The sequence below is a fragment of the Anser brachyrhynchus genome (assembly GCF_964034855.1).
Source record: "Anser brachyrhynchus genome assembly, chromosome: 2".
Classification (NCBI taxonomy): domain Eukaryota; kingdom Metazoa; phylum Chordata; class Aves; order Anseriformes; family Anatidae; genus Anser; species Anser brachyrhynchus.
This window is the reverse complement of record NC_137695.1, coordinates 82,568,984-82,587,661: the sequence shown is the minus strand read 5'-3', so window position 1 is coordinate 82,587,661 and position 18,678 is coordinate 82,568,984. Positions and strand designations below refer to the sequence as shown.

Genomic DNA, 18,678 nt, shown 5'->3' with positions numbered 1-18,678 from the left:
TGATGCTGAGGCGCTAATTCTGGGCTCAGCACCCTGCCCAAAACACTGCAGAGGGACAAAATCAGTGGACAAAACTGTAAGCAGGTATTTGTCTTTCCGTAATCTTTCCATAATCTACCTTTTAATCTAAAGCTAAAGCATTATCTGGTCTGACTGATCCCACTGCGGTCCAACAGCTGCCAAGACGTTCTGTTATGCAGATGATTTTACAGAGAGAAGCCGTGACTTTTAGCTAGTTCTGACATGCCAATTCAACAAAACTTCTGTTATACTTTCCTGAAGCCATAGAGGGCAGAGGAGGGAGAATCTGCAGCACTGTGCCACCAAGAGTGTTGACATGCGGGAGAAGGTCTGTGCGCCCCTGGGGAGCACGACTGCAGAGTGCAGTGCCCCAAGGGACGTGGGAACCACCGTTGGTTGTGGCTGACTGCAGCCACAATTTTCTGTTGCAGATAAGTTCAGAAGATCTTCTGAGGTCCTCCCTCGATGCTGAGCTGTGGCCTATCAACAGAAATATGAGGGTGTAAGTGTAGAGTGTAGACAAGAGGAATTACCTTCCTCATGACTTCATAATCAGTTCCAGTGAACTGGAACACCTTTGCTGTGCGCATTCCTCTGGTGTAAGTTGCATGTGCAGGTGTGGCAGTTCTCTGTGACAGTCTGTTGCTGGCTAGTCCTTGTTTTCTTCTCTATGTCAGATATTAACAAAATGCTTTCCCATCTCATCAAGAGCAATTGGTAATTCAGAAACAGCTATGAGGTACTTTGGCTGCACAGTCCCAGAGAAGAAGATGGTTTTCTCTCTCCTTACGGAGTTTTTCAAAGAGATCAGAATTCCTATGGGTTCAAACAACAACACACAACTCCTGCTAAATCTGGATGAGTTTAAACATGTCTTAGGATGGATGGAAATACCTGGTCATGAAAATTTATTTCACTAAATTGCACTGCTCAAAGATATAAGCACTTTACTAGTATTTATAATTACTATTTTTTTTAACGTCAGTCTGCACCAAGTACTGTGACTCCATTATTAGGCATTTCCTTGGTATTTTGTTCTATGGAGAATGTTTCTGTAAATACACGAACAGCAGTAGATGAAGATGGAAGTAACAACACAATTACAGGAAAAGATATTTCCAGGACTTGTTTGCAAAATGATCATCTACCGCCACTATATTAAAGGACCCAAAATGAAACTTCTGAAATGAGAGGGTACTGCTCTGGACTGAGCATTCTTCTTGCCCAAATATTTGTAGGCAAAGGTTCTTTTAGACATTTTGACTTGAGTTCTGGAACTAAGGCTGGGATAGCTCTCAGCTGATCTTTGCAGTAATGCACCTAATTTAAAAGGAAGCACCGTAAATCTTGGAGATTTGTTTTTGTATTGCTACTGTAAATGTTTTCGTCTCCTTAAAATGGTAAGACAATACCTGGCACTAAAACTTAAGAGTACCGTAAACTTTAGTTTTTTGCATCCCTTTTGTGGTGTGTAAGCTCTTTGGGCTTAGAATATCTATTAGCATAGTAGGAGTCTGCTTAGAGGGGGGAAAAAAAAAAGGTATGAATTATGCTTGATATTCTTTACTGTCTGTTCCTTTCTTCAGCACAACCATTTTTCAATTTATGTATGGTGAAGTATTTTCCTCTGTGAGCAGAGAACTAACCTCTAGTGAGATTGTTCCAGGAATCAAGTATTTAAACCGAAGAGGGAGCTGTCTACGTGTGGCTTTAAAGGATAGGTTTTTGAAACCAGTCTTAAAAGCACCTTAGGGCATCTTGGTTTTCTCTAGGCTATGAGGCTTCTCGACCATATAGATCAGATGGGGATCTCTTTGTTTGTGTTTTTTCCTAAGTTGCAAACATGTTTCACCTGCTGTTTCAGAATGTCAAATAAAGAAACTCTATTATGAATTTTGGAACAAATCATCAGGGAAAAAGACCAGACCGTTGCCTGAAAGGATGTGGGAGGGGAGGCTCAGCTGCAACAGCAACAACAAAACAGACCGACTGGAACAGGAAAGCATGTTGCCATTATACTATTTTCCCTAACCTGAAACAGCTAAAGTTGCTCACCTAAGTCTAGCCTTATTCTGATGAAATCAATGCCGCTTTGACAGGTCTACGTGTGGCTTTTAGTGTAATGTGGTTTAGCAGAGCAGTAATTGTTTAGATCAAAATGGCTGCGATGTTTCCAGTACTACTAAGAAACCAATACTGTCACTTCCTTTCTCTTTCCTTATTAACCACAGATCGCTCTCTATTGCTTTTCTGAGTGTTAAAATCCTCCCTTGAGTGTTGAAAGGAACCGTGTTTGACAGGCACGTGCCCCAGCACGTCAGCACAGTGACACTTGGCTCAGCCCCAGCTATCGAGCACAGCTGGCCGGCTTCCAAAGCACCTGGAAAGAGAGACCTTCAGGAAGTACGGCTTAGCCTGGTAGGTGTCCACGTGCTAGACACAGCTCACAGTTCTAATTGCCTCTTCTCAGAACAGATACAGAAGAGGTAGACGTGAAATGAGAAGAAACTGACAAGAATTAAATGGCCCAGGGAACGGCTTCTCTATGAGAGAAACTACACAAATGAGGACTGAGATGACTGCAGAGAGTTACAGTTGAATAGTTGTTCTTGGTTTATTTCCACGCCCCATTGCATATCCCTTACTATGATGGTTTTTAAATTGGAATGGTGTTCCTGAAGAGTTCACTTTGTGAGGAGTTAAAGCATGTGGAGAATGATGATCCAGCTGATACAGTCTACTTGCATTTTCAAGAGGCTTTTGGCAAAGTTTTGTATCAGAATTTTTAAGTGAAACTAAGCAGGTAAGGTTAAGAGAGAAGGATGAAGCGTGGACAAATGTTTGAAAGATAGCACAAAGAGGACAACAGTAGACAGTTCTCAGAATAGGGGGAGGTTTCAAGTGAGGTTCTGCAGGGGTCCGAGCTGTTGAAAATAAGTGACCTGGAAAATCAAATGTAGCTACTGGCAACCAGGTACTTCACCCTCCTCAGTCTCCCCCCAACTCCAAAGCTCCACACAAGGAAAAAGCTGACCTGCTGAACTTTGCTGAAGAGCATTAACTGCTTAAAATTGGCATAAATCCAGGAGAAGACTGAACAAAATACAGAGAAGAGATCTGCTGGGGCTGGTAAATGTGGAGAAAACATACATAGCTCAGGAAATCCCCTAAACTAAATATAGTTGGAGGCTGGGACAGCAATCGGGGAAGTGCTCGCTCTTCCTGGCTTATTAACCACTGTGGAGAAAACACTCAGGTTTGGAGAATCCGTGTTCAGACCTAGCTTGGCCAGCCTTGTATGCCTACATTATATATAGCCAGTACAATGTAGGCACTTTAATATTACCACGTGTGTGAGGGGGCTGGCACGCATGTGCCAAGTGGTATCCAGAAGTATATCTTCATCATATACGTTAATCTGAGATTCTTTATCCAACTGTTAAGCCCACTAAGCACTGCAGTTGATCCAGTACAGTAACATCTTGTTTGATGTTGCAACTTCTGCTTTCATATCCATTTCCTTCTTTCTCAAATATTCTGGTAACTGAATGCAGTTAAGACAAGGGTGATTCCTCGCCTATACAACTTTGCTCTTTGCATCTAGAATCATCTGGGTTGGAAAAGGCCTTCAGGATCATCAAGTCAAACTGCTAATGTGACCTACGGAGTCCCATCACCAAACCATGTCCCTCAGAAGTTTCAAGCTGGTGTCTATTTTCTCATAAGCTTTATTTCCTTCATGGATGTAATTAAGGAAGGAGTTAGGAAGCTGCAGGTTTTCAGAATTTGAAATTAGGCTTTACTGTTAAAATAAAAGATATTATTTGATGGTCTTGATTGCTTTGGTGGAGACACCTCCTGGCGTGATGTGTAAGATCTCAGTTCCACCTTCTCCCAAGTCTCTGATGAGAACTCCTCTGCAGGAAATAATACATACAGGATATGCTGGGACATGCTGATAGAGTTTCACTAGTTGTCTTTAGGAAATAACACTAAGTATTCCACTGACAATGAATAACGTTTTAGTCTCTCCACATTTTTAGAAAATAAGATTTTACTGCCATGTTAACTAGTCAGGTCACTCTGGCATTGTGAAAAGCAAGAGGGAAATGGACGGTGTGGCACTGTGAGTCATAGTTTTCCCCCAAGCGTTCTTTTCTATGGAATTAGTGTCTTCACTGAGCAGATGTTTTGAACTGGGAGGTTTTTGTGGTGGGATTCTGTGCTTGGCAGTAAATTGTAAATGGGATTTTTTTTATATGTGTTGTAAATTCTTTACAACCAAACAGTAACAAAAAAAAATTCCTTTTTTAAGAGTCTTTTCAGATATTGTGGATATATGTGATTTCACTAGCTCAGTTGTCAGCCAAAGGGCTGGATCAGATGTTTCTGGTTAGCGATAGTGTGTGGAAGAATTTCCAGGTACGCTGAGATTGTTTTTGATACCAAATACTCATCTGTCTTCTGGCAAGGAAAATCTCGTGATTATAAAATGCAGAAAATCATAAAATTCGGTTCCACAAACCTGAAGATACTCTGAGGAATATGGATCATTTTGTTCGTCTTCCAAGGAACTGCTCCCCTCCAAAGCAAGTAGTTATATGTGATCAGACTTAGTTTTCTATGCATTTGACTGAATTTTCTTTTGGACAGGGTTTTATTTGTCATTCAGTCCCTCTTTAGCTAACTTGAAGTTGTTTTCGTTATGTCCTTTAGGCAAGGATGTGCTTTCCCTACAACTTGTGCAGATAATATTTTCTATTTTATTCTGCTTCACTTTCATATACAAGAGTTATTGAACCAAGGCAAAATTCTTGCTTGGGTAATGTATGGGCTGTGAGTCATACACATTGAAGCAGACACTTGCAACAGCATGGAGCAGCGCTGCTTCCCGGTCCGGCAGCCCTTCACCTCATACACTGACAAACAGGAACATGTCTCTTTCCCTGCTGTAGCAATTCCCTGTCTGGAGTGTTAGATAACTCTGTCCCTTCCCAGCTTGGGCTTGGCATGTTTATTGCTCACAGTCCTTAAAGAAACCTAAGGGTGGGGCATAACAAGACTGCAATATGCATGCTCTGTATGCAGAGGGCCGAGTGTCATTTCACAGTGATTCAGACGGCTTCTTATTCAGGCTACATTCCTTTAATATCAAAGTGCAAAGTCAGCTGTTAGGTAAGTTTATCAAAGCAAGGAATTACGTACCTAAGCAAGAAACCCACTCTGCCGTATGCACAAGTTTACTGCTCTCAAGCACCAAAATTATTTCACTGAAGTTCAAGGTAAGATTCCCAGATATCAAGAAGCAATATTTTTTTTTTTTTTCCTCTTTATGAGTATGTCTTGGCCCATACATAGACAGTGCTTCTGCATTTTTTTGGGAAGGCTTTCTGGCTCTCTGACTGACAGGTTCATCTTACACTGATGGTGTAGGGGATGCACCAAGCTTGCCAGACCTGAATAGCAATGCTGACTGGTGTGCAAGGGCAGGGAATAGATATAATTCCCTTTTGTTTCTACTTAGAGTAATAAAAATAATCAGTTCCGTTTGATTTTAGGAAACTGCTTACTTTACAAGTGGAAGCTGTGCTGTAAAGAAAGGCAATACATGTTTGTACTACTGTGGAATATTTTTATTTACTCCTTTCCTTTTCTGGCATGTCTTGGCTTTAATGTATTTGTAAGTACGTGGAAAAGCCTAAGCTGCCAAGAAGGCTTTCCAGTTGCCTAAGTCACTGTGCAACTATACATCCTTTTGCATTATTCACAATCTGACTTCATGCCTCAAAGGCACAAGTGTAGATCTCTCATTTAAAAGAACAGGTTTGTCCATAATGAGGTTGAGCGTAGGCAGTACATTCCCTGGCCAATTATTAAAAAAAAAAAAGAAAAAAAAAAGAGGTGGCTGTTGGTACAAAGAGTGTTAAACTTGGCTATGTGCTTTACTGTTTCATTAGCAACAATGGTATAATCTGCAATTAAGTACCGCTTGTGTTACCAACTGCTTGCAGGCAGGATGTCACTGTTTTTATGAGCAAGGATAATTCTTCACAAAGAGTTGTGCACTCATCATTGAAGAGAATCCCTCAGGTAATAAAGATAAATTCTTTATTGTCAGCTAAGCTGCTAGCCGTAGTACTCAAGATACCTACAATGCATATGAATTACGAGGTCAGCATTCAGATGTTGAGGTAAAGCACCAAAAAGAATGGAAACATTCTTTTCTGTAGTCGTGTGTCTGAACATTACTTGAAATACCACTCAGGAGAGCAGTTTATGGGTTCTTCTTTCCAAAGAGTCTTCAGACGCTGGGCCCAAGCAAGCAGCATCTCCTTCCTTTTCTCCTCAGAGACATATTCTGGAGCAAAGCAGATGTGAGGCTCAAGGACTTTGACACCACAAAAGTGCATAATGCCATGCTAGATCCAAAGCAAACAGAGAAATGCCTCAGTTAGCTTTTCACTTTCAATTTGAGCATGTGCAGTATTCAGTTCTGAAACTTCCTCTGACCTGATACGGCAGGTTTTCTAATTCTGTGCGTTTATCAGGAGAAGGGAAATAAATTGCACAAGTTCATTGTTTGCCTTGGCAGTTTGTGTTGAAAGCTAGGCATTATGCAGAATGACATACAACACACTGAAGGATAAGGTTAACTTAATTTATTCTGCTCTGTGAAATTTATCTTTAAGTGCTATTAAACCCATAGAACTGTTCTCTTCAGCTGCCATATTCTATTAAATTTGCAGAGATCAGAGACAGCCTGAAGTTCATTACGTTGCTTGAATCTCCATGGATTGTTCAGGGTTGCAGTACATCTCTCATCTACTTTTAAGTATTTTTTAACCTTTTGCCTCTAGCATAGCCGCACAATTCTAAATGAGTATTTTTGCCTTTGAAATCAGCTCAACTTGCCTTTTTCCCTCCCTGTGTTTCTGAATTTGCGGCTGCATATAGCGTTCTTTGTGACGGTGACTTGCCAGCTGTGCAGCTAGGTAGCCTTGCAAGGGCACACAGCTAGTAATCAAAATGGCTAGGGGACCAGGGAATTTCCAGTAAAATTAAAGCACATCCATTGTATTATATCAAACACTACTTGTCACAATTTGCCTTACCACTTAAATTCCTGAAAGCACTACTACCACCTCTAACAAAAGGGTAGCAATAAGAAAAGACATGCTAACTGTTGTATGCTGATCATTAATGCCAGGGTAATGTGCGAGTGCCCTCCTGTCCCGCATCCTACATGAAACAGGTAGCTACGAGGAAAAGAAACCCTGTGTGCCAGGGCTAAAGGAAATCCTATTACACTAGAGAAATTAAAAAGATAGACATTATAAGCTTTCTCTAGATTCCAATTTGGAGGAAGAGGCACATAACAAATTTAAAAGTCTGTGGACTCTTAAAGAAGTTTCAGGGTTTTAGGGCCCAGCGATAACTTACAGATGCTTGTAACTGACTAATTATTTTTAATTATAGAGCTAACTATGAATATATTTTATATCAAATAAACATCAATACAATTGCTAAAATAAATAATAAAAATTACTGCAAACAAGTAACAACCAAATATTCATATGCTCTACCTGCATGGGCCACAGGAGATAGCGAATATCACCATTAATACCTCCTTTTGCATACATCTCTTTGCTTCCTCCAGTAGTGAAAGAAAACAGGGCTAATTTATTCTAGAATTAAAAACAACAACAACAAAAAATGCTTAAGAAGACTTTTTGAATAGTTCAAGAGAGATTCATGGGAAGCTGGACAGCATCAGTTTCTGCAGGAGGTGTCCCCTTCCCCAGCCCTTGAGTTTAGCAGCGACTCCGAGTCACAGACTGGAGGTATGCACCTAAACAACAGACTGCATGCCAGGGCTTTGGGCAGAGGCTGATTAAAAAGAAAAGGAATTATGTGTACTGACACCCGTGTATGAAGCAGGGCTGACCCTTGTTCTCTCCTATGAAATGTTTGGAAGACTCTGGCTGGAAAGCACTTCATGACCGTGGATATCTTTATTCCTCACTTTCCCGAATGCAGAAATTGTGTGCTACAATCCCTGTTCAGATCTGGGCTTGCTCCTCACTTTCAGAACATTCAGGTGTCCTAAAACCACGTGTTTCTTCTGATTCTATAACTCCATTGTTGGCCATGGGCTGGTGCTCAGCATTTCTCTCTGTCTCAGCTCCCATAATTAAAATTAAAAAAAATATTTTGGGTGGCATGACAGTGCAGTATCACAACTGCCTTGCTTCTAATCAGTAAGCAGCTATGTGGTTGGGGATTGCTCTTATTAATCTAAATGAGGCAGCTATTTCTGAAATTTAAACCAAGTGAAATGGTTGCAAGATCAGAAATTACATAGATTAGAGAGAATACAAATATGAAGCTAATATTGGTTATTTCTGGATGTAGTGGTTGTTACCAAGTAAGATCCATCAGACAGCGGGTAGAAGTTCTCTAGAGGTATTCCCAGTGTCATGGAGAATCAAAAAGTTGTGAATTGTCTTCCAGAGATACTGATCTTGCCTAATTTATAAGCCACAGAGAAGAAAAGGCTGGAAGGAGACAGCTGGGACAGAGGCCCAGAATTTCCTACACTGAGTATTGCAGGTTTCTGATTAAGTTTTATAGTTTAATTACAACCTTTGGCATCTAATCCCAGAACATGAATCTTTGTCATCTATTCTAGTATGCTGCTTGTTACAGATTCATGCAATTCTATGGTGGTGAGAAGAATGGCAGATTACAGTTTTAGAAAATGAATTGATTTAAACTGTTTTCAAAATGCGTGCTCTTCCAGTATACCATGATACACCTACCAAATTATGAAGCCCATTTTGCAGGCCAAATAAAAATCTCTAAGAGGTTGCTTAAATCTTTGGGAACCACTGCATCCTCATTATAGTACTACCTTTCAGCCAGTTTTAACAAGTCGGGGGCACTCTCAACACATTATCAAAGCTTTATTATTGACAGCTGCCAAAATGGTCACTTCATCAAATTAGGATCATTTTCCAGTTACTTTATGACACCTAAACCATGTTCCTTATCTCTATGTGTTCTCCATATCCTAACCACAAACACAACAGCTTGAACCTTTATCTCAAAACCCAACCATGTAGCATTTTATATTAAAAACGCTTTTCTTCTTCCTAGACTTGCCATGGATACAAAGTTTCTACCTCACATTTTGTTACTGTACTCTCATATTTACACATATCAGAATATTTTACCTATAGAATTATCATTACAGAACAATAAGAAGAGTGCTAAGGTTGACCTAAACCCATGGCTTTTCTTAGTTTGTGTAGAATAAGCAAGAACTGATTGAAAATAAGTCTGTCACCAATACTTAAGTCAAACTTCCCCCACAAGCTTTACTGAAGTATTTTTATTTTGAAGATGAAGTTTCTGTTGATGCATGATGTTGATGGATGATGTTAATCATCCATCTACTCTGCAATACCGTAGTGTATAGAGGGCTAGGCGCTAGCTGTCTGTTTGGAAACACGTTGACCTGCTACAGCCCCACTAGTCTGAACTAGTGTATTTAGCCTTATGTAATAATCAAGCACAACTGCTTCAGGATGCATGACACTTGCCTTCTTCCCCCTCAACTATAAAGTGATTCATTTTATTAATGTCTCCCTTTTGCAACATTTTGCAGAGAACTCATATCTGGAAAGTGTTTTGGAGAAAGGTGAGGGAATCGGTCCTTGTAATAGACTAGAAAGAAGTTTTTGTACCTCCTTGTGCTACCATTAGAGCAATTGTTGTGTGCTGCTCAGGATACATTTGGATTGATAAGAAGTTCAACTTCCAAGACCTGAATTAATGCAAGTCTAATACTGAAGGCTGGAATAAGCCAGAGGTTTCAAGAAAATAAGTAATTCCTTCACAGAAAAAGCTATGGTCTGCTTTCAGCAGAGCTGAAAGTGAAAGCTTTATACAAACATAATGGAAAAGAAAGACCACTACTGAAGCGCACTGCAAAAATCTTGGTCTTAATAAAACACTTTCAGAAACATACCTTCAGCAAACCGGAATCATAACAGTTTGGGAATTCGTGAGCAAATCCTTGGACCAAGACTCTGTCCATCCAGCCCTTCATGATTGCTGGCATGCTGAACCAGTACAAAGGAAACTAAACAAAAAGGAAATTACCTCGTTAACACGGAGAATCTAGGGCATCCTAAGGCCTGGTCTATAGGCAGTGCCCTATTCTCTTAATCTGTTCAGATCTTGTACACGCCTTCTTACAGGAAGGAGAGGCAGTAACTATGCTCAGCAAAGATATCTGAAGTGCTTTCTGTTTGTGGTAGTCTCAGGTACCTAGCTAAGCAGCTACAGTGCATCAACACCATGGTGAACGTGAGGGCTTCCACACAGGTGAAAGCTGGAAAACGATAAAGCAGAAAGGTGTCTCTTAGTTCAGACTTAAGCCTGTACGGAATTGTGTCTCCGATTGTTGAAATGCAAAAGGAACGTATAAGCTAATGGTTAATGCTGCCAAAATGGCCACAGAGAGCCCTGTTACCAGGACTGACATCTGGCGATCTGTTCTGATCTGACGGTCCTCTGACAAGTGCCATAGTATCTGACATGACGACCCCTACTGAGAAGAAAGCCTCCTCTCTAACGGTAGGGCTCTGTTCCTCGATCCTCCAGTTAGCCCATGGGTCTACAGCCTAAAATTATCATGTCTTGTTTGCATTGTCTTGAATGCTCAATGGACTTCTGTTCTAGGATGTATTGCTCTTCTGAAACCTTTGTACACTTTGCAGTATAAAAGAAGAAATTTTATTAGAAGCTTATGTGCATATGGCTTAATTCAAGATGGAAACAATGTGGAAATGGTCAACCACCATGATCTTTGGAAGTGGTGAGCTTAGGCTATAGTAAATTTTAAATTACTTTGTGGTATCTTTAAGAGTTTTTTTTCTTTCTTTTCTTTTCTTTCCAATTTTTATTTTTATTTATATTTTTTTTTCTGCACCAGAACACACTCAACTCCTCATAGTATTTTAAGGACAGAAAGTAGAAAGCTACCCCTTCCTTCCAGGGATGTTTTAGTAATCTCAGAAGCAATATTGTGAAAATTATGACGGTGTATATTGAAATGCTTGCTTGAGATATAATCGCATCCTAGATTTCATCTAGAATGGGACAGTGGAATCTATATAGGCTGTGCCTAAGGCCAATGGTCTGACTGTGAATATGGTAAGGTTATTTTTTGTTTTTATTACACAGGGCCTCCCAGCCATCAGCACTCTAGAGGACAGTACATTGTGTACTTTATCCTTGCTATTGACTGCGTTTGCACAAGCAGTGACATGTTTCACCCTCTACGCTGCTGATCCCACTATTTCATTTAGGAGCTACTCTGCACCCAAGCATCTGTCTCACACAGGGAACATTGTTTCTACATTGTGGGGCTAGTATTGCTTTCTGTGATATCCCTGTGCCCCGTGCACACCAAAGACATAACCGGCACAGAGTAGAGCAGTGGTGAGGTGTAATGATCATTTATCAAGTCCAGATAGTGCTTCTGCAACTCAGCAATGGACGAGGGCAGCACGGTTGGGAAAGTCAGAATTCCCCAGGCCTGCTGGCTGCTCCCAACTGCTCGCCCAGAAAAGAAGCCATGCCCTGCTTCCTGCTGGCCTGCCTGATAGCCATGGTCATATACCTCTTTGTGCATCCAGATACTGAATTTGGCCCAGTACTGGTGAGTTACTGGATTTGCTGTCATATAGCTACTCAGGTAATTGTACTACTGATCTGTGCTTGTTACTCTAGCATTACTTAGAGATAAAGTCTTTGTCCCTACAGCTGATGGTCTGGTGTCTGTTACCATATCCCAAGTCTAAAACTTGGCAGGGTCACCTCAAGGTCCTACACACATTTCTGTGTATAGATGTATGCTTGCTTTTCTTGTGCTCCCAGATAAGAGGATACCATCAGGCTGCCTGATAATATGGCATGGTTCTTATATGTAGAATTATAGTATTATTTCGCACTCGATCCTTTCCGGTCTGAGTTGCTCCATGCAATTGTTTTAGAGTGCAGGTGGCATGAGGAGCAGTCTTCACAAAAGTAGTCTGATCGTGTAGTTTTTGAATGTTAATTTTTCAGTGAAGTGCAGGTATGAATTTTACTTGGGTATTTTAAAGATCTGATTTCGGATGTCTTCCTAGTCAACAAAAATGTCACTGTGGAGCCATTATTTGTGTGAAAAATTCATATTGTGCCAAAACAAATAATGCTCACACATGATCTAGTATTTTTGATATTTTTTTCCTAAAACATACATCATATCAGAAAAGCCTGACACATTGAAATTGCTATGTTGGGTAAAAACTATTCTATGTTGACGGCTGAGCTACCGCCTGTTTTTACTCTGGCTAGATTCAATGTTCCTAATGAAATCTGTAATCTTTTCACTTACTGCTGCTTGTGGTTTAACCCTGTACGTTACAAATGAAGTCTTTTAATACAATTTAAAATGATGACCTGAAAAATCAGCAAGTCTGCTTCCTGCACCTTCTTCTGCTCTTCAATCAAATCATCGGACAAACCTCCTCTCTTGTAAGCTTCCCAGGTCTCCACTCCGTAATTGAACTCATCTGAGTTGTGCAAGCAATCTGTGGATAGAAGGGCATGGTCATTGCTTTCTCCATTCCTAGCCCTGTAGCCAAGTAAGAATTAAGTACAGGTTGCGATCTACAGTTCTAAATAGAGTTACTGCTTTCTGGTTTTGTCCCACTTTCTTTTTTTTTTTTTCTTTCTTTTTTTTAATGCTATTCCGTATCATCACAGCTGACAGATGATGACTTGACTGTAAACTGGAGAGGAATAGATTATCTCAAAGTACGAAAACTTTTACCTTTCTGTAGGAGACAGAATATGAAGTTCAAAAAGGGGACCTAAGCTTGGCTCTAGACTCTGGTGATGCAGGTAGGTGATTTACGAGGATTTAAGAGAATTCTGCTAATTGCTCTGCCTCTGCATTAGGGATTACTGAAACCCCTCGACAGTCACAAGCACTATTGTAGCTGCTTTTCAGCCTCTCTAGAAACACAGCAGGGGCTGGGGAACCAGTAAAGGCTGGCTCTGCTGACTCTGCTACAGTTGGGTGAGCTGAGTCAAGTGTGTCTGAACCAGACATGCACATTCATTCCTGCTGATTCAACTAGCAGATGGTCAGCCTCTAGCAGAAGGACAGGTGACAAGCAGTGGAAGGTGGAAGTAGTAACCTCTTGAACTAAACTAGGTACATCATAGAATGGTATGTGAAACGAACATCAGAGGTTGATTCTGGCAAGTGCTAATGCATTTTTGCCTCTCAGTAATCTTACTGTGAATCAAGGTTCGTATTCAGGAGTGGACTTTTAGAAATGCTTACATTTCAATGTGAATAAGTTCCTTTTTCTTTTTTTTTTTTTTTTTTTGGTCAGTGCTTGTATTAGACCTATGCTATTTCTTTTTGATTCTTGTTCTAGAGTGTCAGCTATCTCAGATTATGTTATAGATTTGTTTTTCCTGACCAGAAGAAGTACTGGGGCTAAATGCTATTAAAAGCATGGTGGAACTTTCTTAATCATGAAGATACCACATAAGCCTAACAAGATCTTATCTGTTCTTAAGTCTCAGATGCAATATCTAGTCATTTTTAGTAATCATGCACTATGAAGGTAGCTGGAAGGTGCCAAAACGACTCAAAAGCCTGTGTACTTGAGTGCCTGGAGCTAATTTGCTAAAGGCATTTGTAATATTGTTCATTAAGAGAACATGTTTCTTTGAATGTCTCTTCAGTAGATTGCAAGTACCAGGAAAACAATACCATTCCTCATTCATTTTGGTCTAAAAGCAAAACATTATTTTACAGGTCTGCACTACACACGTTTCCTCTCTGTAATTGAGGAGCCGTTTTTCATCAGATTTGTTTAAAAACAGGTGATAGTTATGTTCCTACACTGACATTTCTTGGTCAGTGCTTACAGAAAATAAAAAACTAGGTCTTGTTATTTGGGGTATATTTGCACAAAATAATAGCAACTATTTTTCAGAATGCACCTAACAGCATGGGTTCTAGATTGTTAATGCAGCAGGATAGACAAGATTAAAGTCTGTCTCAAAAAAAAGTATTTTGGCTAGACTCACCAACAATGTCATTTCTTGTTGCTCTTGGCTCAAACTGCATCGCGTATAAATCAGACACTGTGACAGTGCAGCCCTGTTTGCTTAATTCTTCCACAGCAACCGTCTTCAAAGATCCATTCAAAGACTTCGGCTCTTGATGTGCGTAGACTATCAGGACTTTTCTCCCTGGAGGCAGAAAGAAAAGCAGAAAATACCTTTGAGGCAGGCAGATACAGAAGAGTTTGTGGAGCCAGGGCCAGGCTTTTCATTTTTCTGTACTGTGATTTTCGAGCAGCACGGAACTGATAGTGGCAGCATTTGACTCCTGCCCAGCAGAGGAACTAATCAGTAAATGCCTCCCCACCCAATATTGTGCTATGCTGGGTTTTCCTAGGCAGGGCTTAGTGGGCAGCAGGTGCCTTTCCATAGCAGGCCACACTGCCCTACATCAGTGCAACTCAGGGCTTTCCCACTTCTCCTCTGGCATGGTCCATCCTCTTGAGTCAGCATTTGTGTACAGCTGATTCCTTCAAAAACTCTCACCCTACACAAAAACAGAACAACAAACAGCTTTCTGCTGGTTTAGCTCCCTGAGCTGAGTCAGACAAGCTACAGAGCAAGAGTGAGGGACAGGATGGGATCAAAGCAGTGCCAATTTACGTTCCCTCAGACTGTTGCGGAAACAATTTCTGAGAGTTCAGGGCATTCTCCTACTGCATTGCAGGTTCCCTACGTCTTCTGTTGCCACGCTGTAGTGCTGTGCAAGTGCCAACCTCAGGGTAGATGTTTAAGATGCCATTATCCCACTTCAGCATCTTCACAGTGACTTCAATAGCAAGTGACGTGATTTTTTCTTAGATGTGGCAATGAGCTGTCTGTTGTATCACAAAATAAAGCAGATTTAATCTCAACTGAGTGGCAAGATGGATACTTTAGGATGCAGCTTCTTAAACTGATCAATAAGGGGTATTAGAGCTTACTTGTTCAAATTCTTATGGTATGTAGCCCGTTCAATTTTAATAATTCTCTAAAAAAATTCATTCATCACTGAACACAAGGGAAAGGTAAAATATTCTTATGGGGTAATATGTTTGTACATATGTACTTAAGAGGATTTCCAGGGATTATTGAAAATGTCTGGATCTGCAAAATATGCAGCTCTTGGTTCCTATCTGCCAATCTGTAACAGGTATCTCCTGAATTCAGTGGACACAAGCTGTATGCCCCAGATCACCACCAGGGCAGCAGGTAGGTTTGGGGTGTCAGAGATATGAGAACCAGTGCTGAAGGCTTGAAAAAACAAAGCCTATTTTTTTAACATAAATTTTAAGAGGTAGTGATTTCTACAGTGTGCTTGGCATCCTGCATGAAATACTAGCTTTCCTAGAAGTCTACTACAATTTGTGGTTAGATGCTACCACAAATTTAACAAGTGTATAAACTACTTAAACCACTGCTCGCTCACTCCTTGTAAGAGCAGTTACCTTTTTGCTGTTCTTGCTAGCTCTCAGCAAATAAGTGGTTCAGTGGCTGGAGATGAGGAGCTCAGAGATGCCATAGGATTAATTCTGCAAGCTGCTAGTTTGTTCCCCTTGCAGTGGAGTTGAGGGCACTCTAACAGTGGAGAGATTAGAGATTTCAAATGCATGCTTTACTGAAGAAATTGTGGTGATTTGGAAAAAAAAAAAAAGAAACAAAACAACTTTAGTATCACAAGTAAACACTACAGGCATTCCATATAACAGCGTGCCCAGGACCTAAGCGAATAGCATCCTTATTAGTATTTTTTCTTACCTGCCATTTTCCAGCAACACTCAGTCGCTTCTGTCCTGAGAATCCGGCACGGCCTGTAAACTCAAATGACAGATTTGTCCATGTGAGAAGCACCGCGAGCAGGTGCACGGACAGCCGCCGGCGCGGTACCACCCGGCTGGGAGCGCCGTGCTGTGTGGTGCCGAAGGGGCTGTAGGCCTGCGGGAGGGCGGGCAGGCCGTACGCGTGCTCCTTTGGCAAATGTTGCTGAGCTGGCTGACCGCCGCTGAGCGAGCACGTCACCTCATGTTCAGCTCTTGGCAGAGGCCACCGAGGGCCCGGTGGAGCAGTTGTTGCTGCACTTAGCAAAGCGCAGCTCCCCGCTCGGTTAACGTGGACGTGCTGCGTCACTCTCCAAAGCTTCCCCAGAGGAAAGGCAGAGCGCGCGCTCGTTTTTTCCTCTTTTCCTCTAAAAACCAATGTCAGGCCCACTTGCCCCCCTGTCTCCCGTGCCACCCATCCGGGGGAGTGCCGCGGCCCCCCCTGCTTCCCCCTGGGCCTTTACCCGCAGCGGTGCTGGGGCTCGGTTCGGACTGGAGAAGCCGGGGCGGACAGCAGCTGATCGGGCCCCCGGCACCGAGCAGTAAGTGGCAGGGCTACCACCCGCGTCCTCTCGCAGCGGGTGTGCTGAAAAACCTCCGTGCAAACCTTGCCCTGCTGGTGTTTTCCACCGGCTGTGCTCCGTGGTGCTGCGTTAGGGGAGACACAAAGCCCTCAGCCGTCTCCCCGGCTTCTCCGGGAGAAGGCAACGCGCACAGTGCTGCTGGCACTGGGGACAGCGGTGTCCAGAAATGGGAAGTGACCCTGGCGGAAACTGGGGCTACAGCAATTGCTCAGCAACAGTCAGTATGCTGAATATAAAACTAGAGCCCAAATTCTGCTTGGTGACGCTCTCCTGCTTATGTGGGAAGCAGCGTGGTAAAGAACCAGACAGGGACTCAAGAAACACAGGTTCAATTTACTTTCTCTCAGGTAGGATGATTTATTTTTGTCTTTTTGTCCCCTCTGGTAACAGAAGTAATGAGATGATCTGATAAAACAGTGTTTCAACAGCTCAGGGCTGTTGGTATGCTGTTAGCAAGTAGAATTCACTTTTGTGAAGACTGGGCAAAAGCTAAGAAAGAAGCTGAAATGGCTGTAGCCCAAAGACTAAGATTTTTATTTTATATATCTTTATATATGTATATATATTTTATATCTCATATCAATGGCCAAGCCAAAAATATTATTCTCCTTCACCCCCCCTCGCCCCCTAAGCATAAAGTCTACTTATGGTAAGACAAGGAAAACTAAAGGAAAAATGCTAGTAGTTTACATACTGTACCTAGACAACATTGTTTGACATACCATATAATATAATAACTCACAGAAATAGCAAAGAAAAAAATTACAAGGCACAATAGCAAAGAAAAAAAAATTAAAAAAAAATACACTGTGCCTGTACTTCAGGGAGCACATTTGTGATGCATCAGATGGATGAATATGTATGTTAAAATATTCCACAGATCCATAAGAAGAAAGATATTTTACTACCTGGTAAATAACAGGCTTTTGAATGGCAAATATTGCACCACTGTAGGTGAGCTGTAGTTTCAGTTTTGAGAAGTTTATGAATTTGTAGAGCGTAAAACCATTAAGTATTTCTTCACATAAACCTAAAAGCCAGTGATCTCATTGTAGAGGTAAACAAACAAAAAAACCCACCTTATTCCTTGGTAAGGCTGTAAAAGTTTACATGACTGGTTCCCATGTTAATTCCTAATATACTCTGAAATCCATTCTTCTCAAATTTTGTTGGACTTATCTCTAATAATTTTACAAAATTAAAAATAAAATCCTTTCAATTTCCTGTTTGTCTTTGGACAAGACTCCTTATAAGGATTTCAGCAGCCAGATTCAGCTATTTCTTAGCAATCACATGAGCACATTTATCAGAGCTCTTAAGAGAAAGTTCAGGGTGATTTGGGGAATCCATGTATTTTTGCATTTTGGGCAACTCTGTAGGACAGAGTGGAGCTTCTTGTAGCCTCCTTCGCCCTCTTTTACTCCTCCTCCATTTTTAAAGTTATTTAGCACTCAGAAAAGTGTTACTGTAACTCAAACATCCTTGCAGGACAATGCACCTCTGCAATGAGAATTTTGTTTTGCAGGTTGGGAGTATTTCTTAATCCTCTTTTTTTTTTTTTTTTTCTTTCTATAGCATTTTCTATTACTCTCCCCACTCCTCCCTGAGAATAAGATTTTTTTTTTTTTTTACCTGTTAACATTTTTTCTCTCTAAGGAGTTAATTGCTAATTAGCAATGAGAAAAAGTAGCTGTGACTAAACTGGAAGAAAATTCTCCTCTCCCTCTCAGCCATCCATGAGCATTGACTGAGTGAGTTGTACTTCATAAGAAATTTGAATGTTTACAACCTCACTGACTATTGATTGGCACAGATTGTTTTTGTCTCTAACACAAGACAGAGGACATAAGAAAATAAAAATGACAGCAGAGATTCAGACCAAGGGTTCATTCCACCTAGTATCCTCTCTTCAACCCTGCTCACAAGTATCTGGCTATGAAAGAGTAAAAGCAGAGTAAGCATGTAGGATATTCACCCCACTGCTCTCTCAGACTGCAGCTATCTTCGTCTCAGACCTGAACATGTAGTTTGTATGGTAACCTCCAGTTTGCCTCTCTGCACAAGATACTTTGCCCAAT

At 41.2% G+C, this 18,678-nt stretch overlaps 2 protein-coding genes across 6 annotated transcripts in view; one reads left to right on the top strand and one right to left on the bottom strand.

The window, feature by feature from the left end:
* The window catches only part of DUSP22 (dual specificity phosphatase 22), a 134,508-nt gene that overhangs the window by 33,649 nt on the left and 82,181 nt on the right, over positions 1-18,678 (top strand). The window lies entirely within an intron of this gene.
* NQO2 (N-ribosyldihydronicotinamide:quinone dehydrogenase 2) lies at positions 6,113-16,739 on the bottom strand. 5 transcript variants are annotated; one of them, XM_080582768.1, is made up of 8 exons: positions 16,481-16,733; positions 15,958-16,010; positions 15,648-15,777; positions 14,185-14,349; positions 12,535-12,665; positions 10,052-10,165; positions 7,605-7,706; positions 6,113-6,440 (listed from the first exon to the last, which is right to left on the bottom strand). In XM_080582768.1, exons 4-8 carry the CDS (start codon positions 14,222-14,224, stop codon positions 6,267-6,269), a joined length of 561 nt encoding a protein of 186 aa, XP_080438894.1. In that variant the 5' UTR covers positions 14,225-14,349; positions 15,648-15,777; positions 15,958-16,010; positions 16,481-16,733; the 3' UTR covers positions 6,113-6,266. The 5 variants fall into 5 exon arrangements, with proteins under 5 accessions (XP_080438894.1, XP_080438893.1, XP_080438891.1 ...); XM_080582767.1 differs by lacking the exon at positions 15,648-15,777 and having other exon boundaries at positions 6,113-6,379; positions 16,481-16,739; XM_080582765.1 differs by lacking the exon at positions 15,648-15,777 and having other exon boundaries at positions 16,481-16,734.

Coding starts and splice junctions, on each gene's coding strand:
- NQO2 (XM_080582765.1), bottom strand. Junction 7,707..10,051: donor ATGATTCCGGTTTGCTGAAG/GTATGTTTCTGA, acceptor TTTTAATTCTAG/AATAAATTAGCCCTGTTTTC. Junction 6,441..7,604: donor ATCTCCTGTGGCCCATGCAG/GTAGAGCATATG, acceptor CTTTGGATCTAG/CATGGCATTATGCACTTTTG.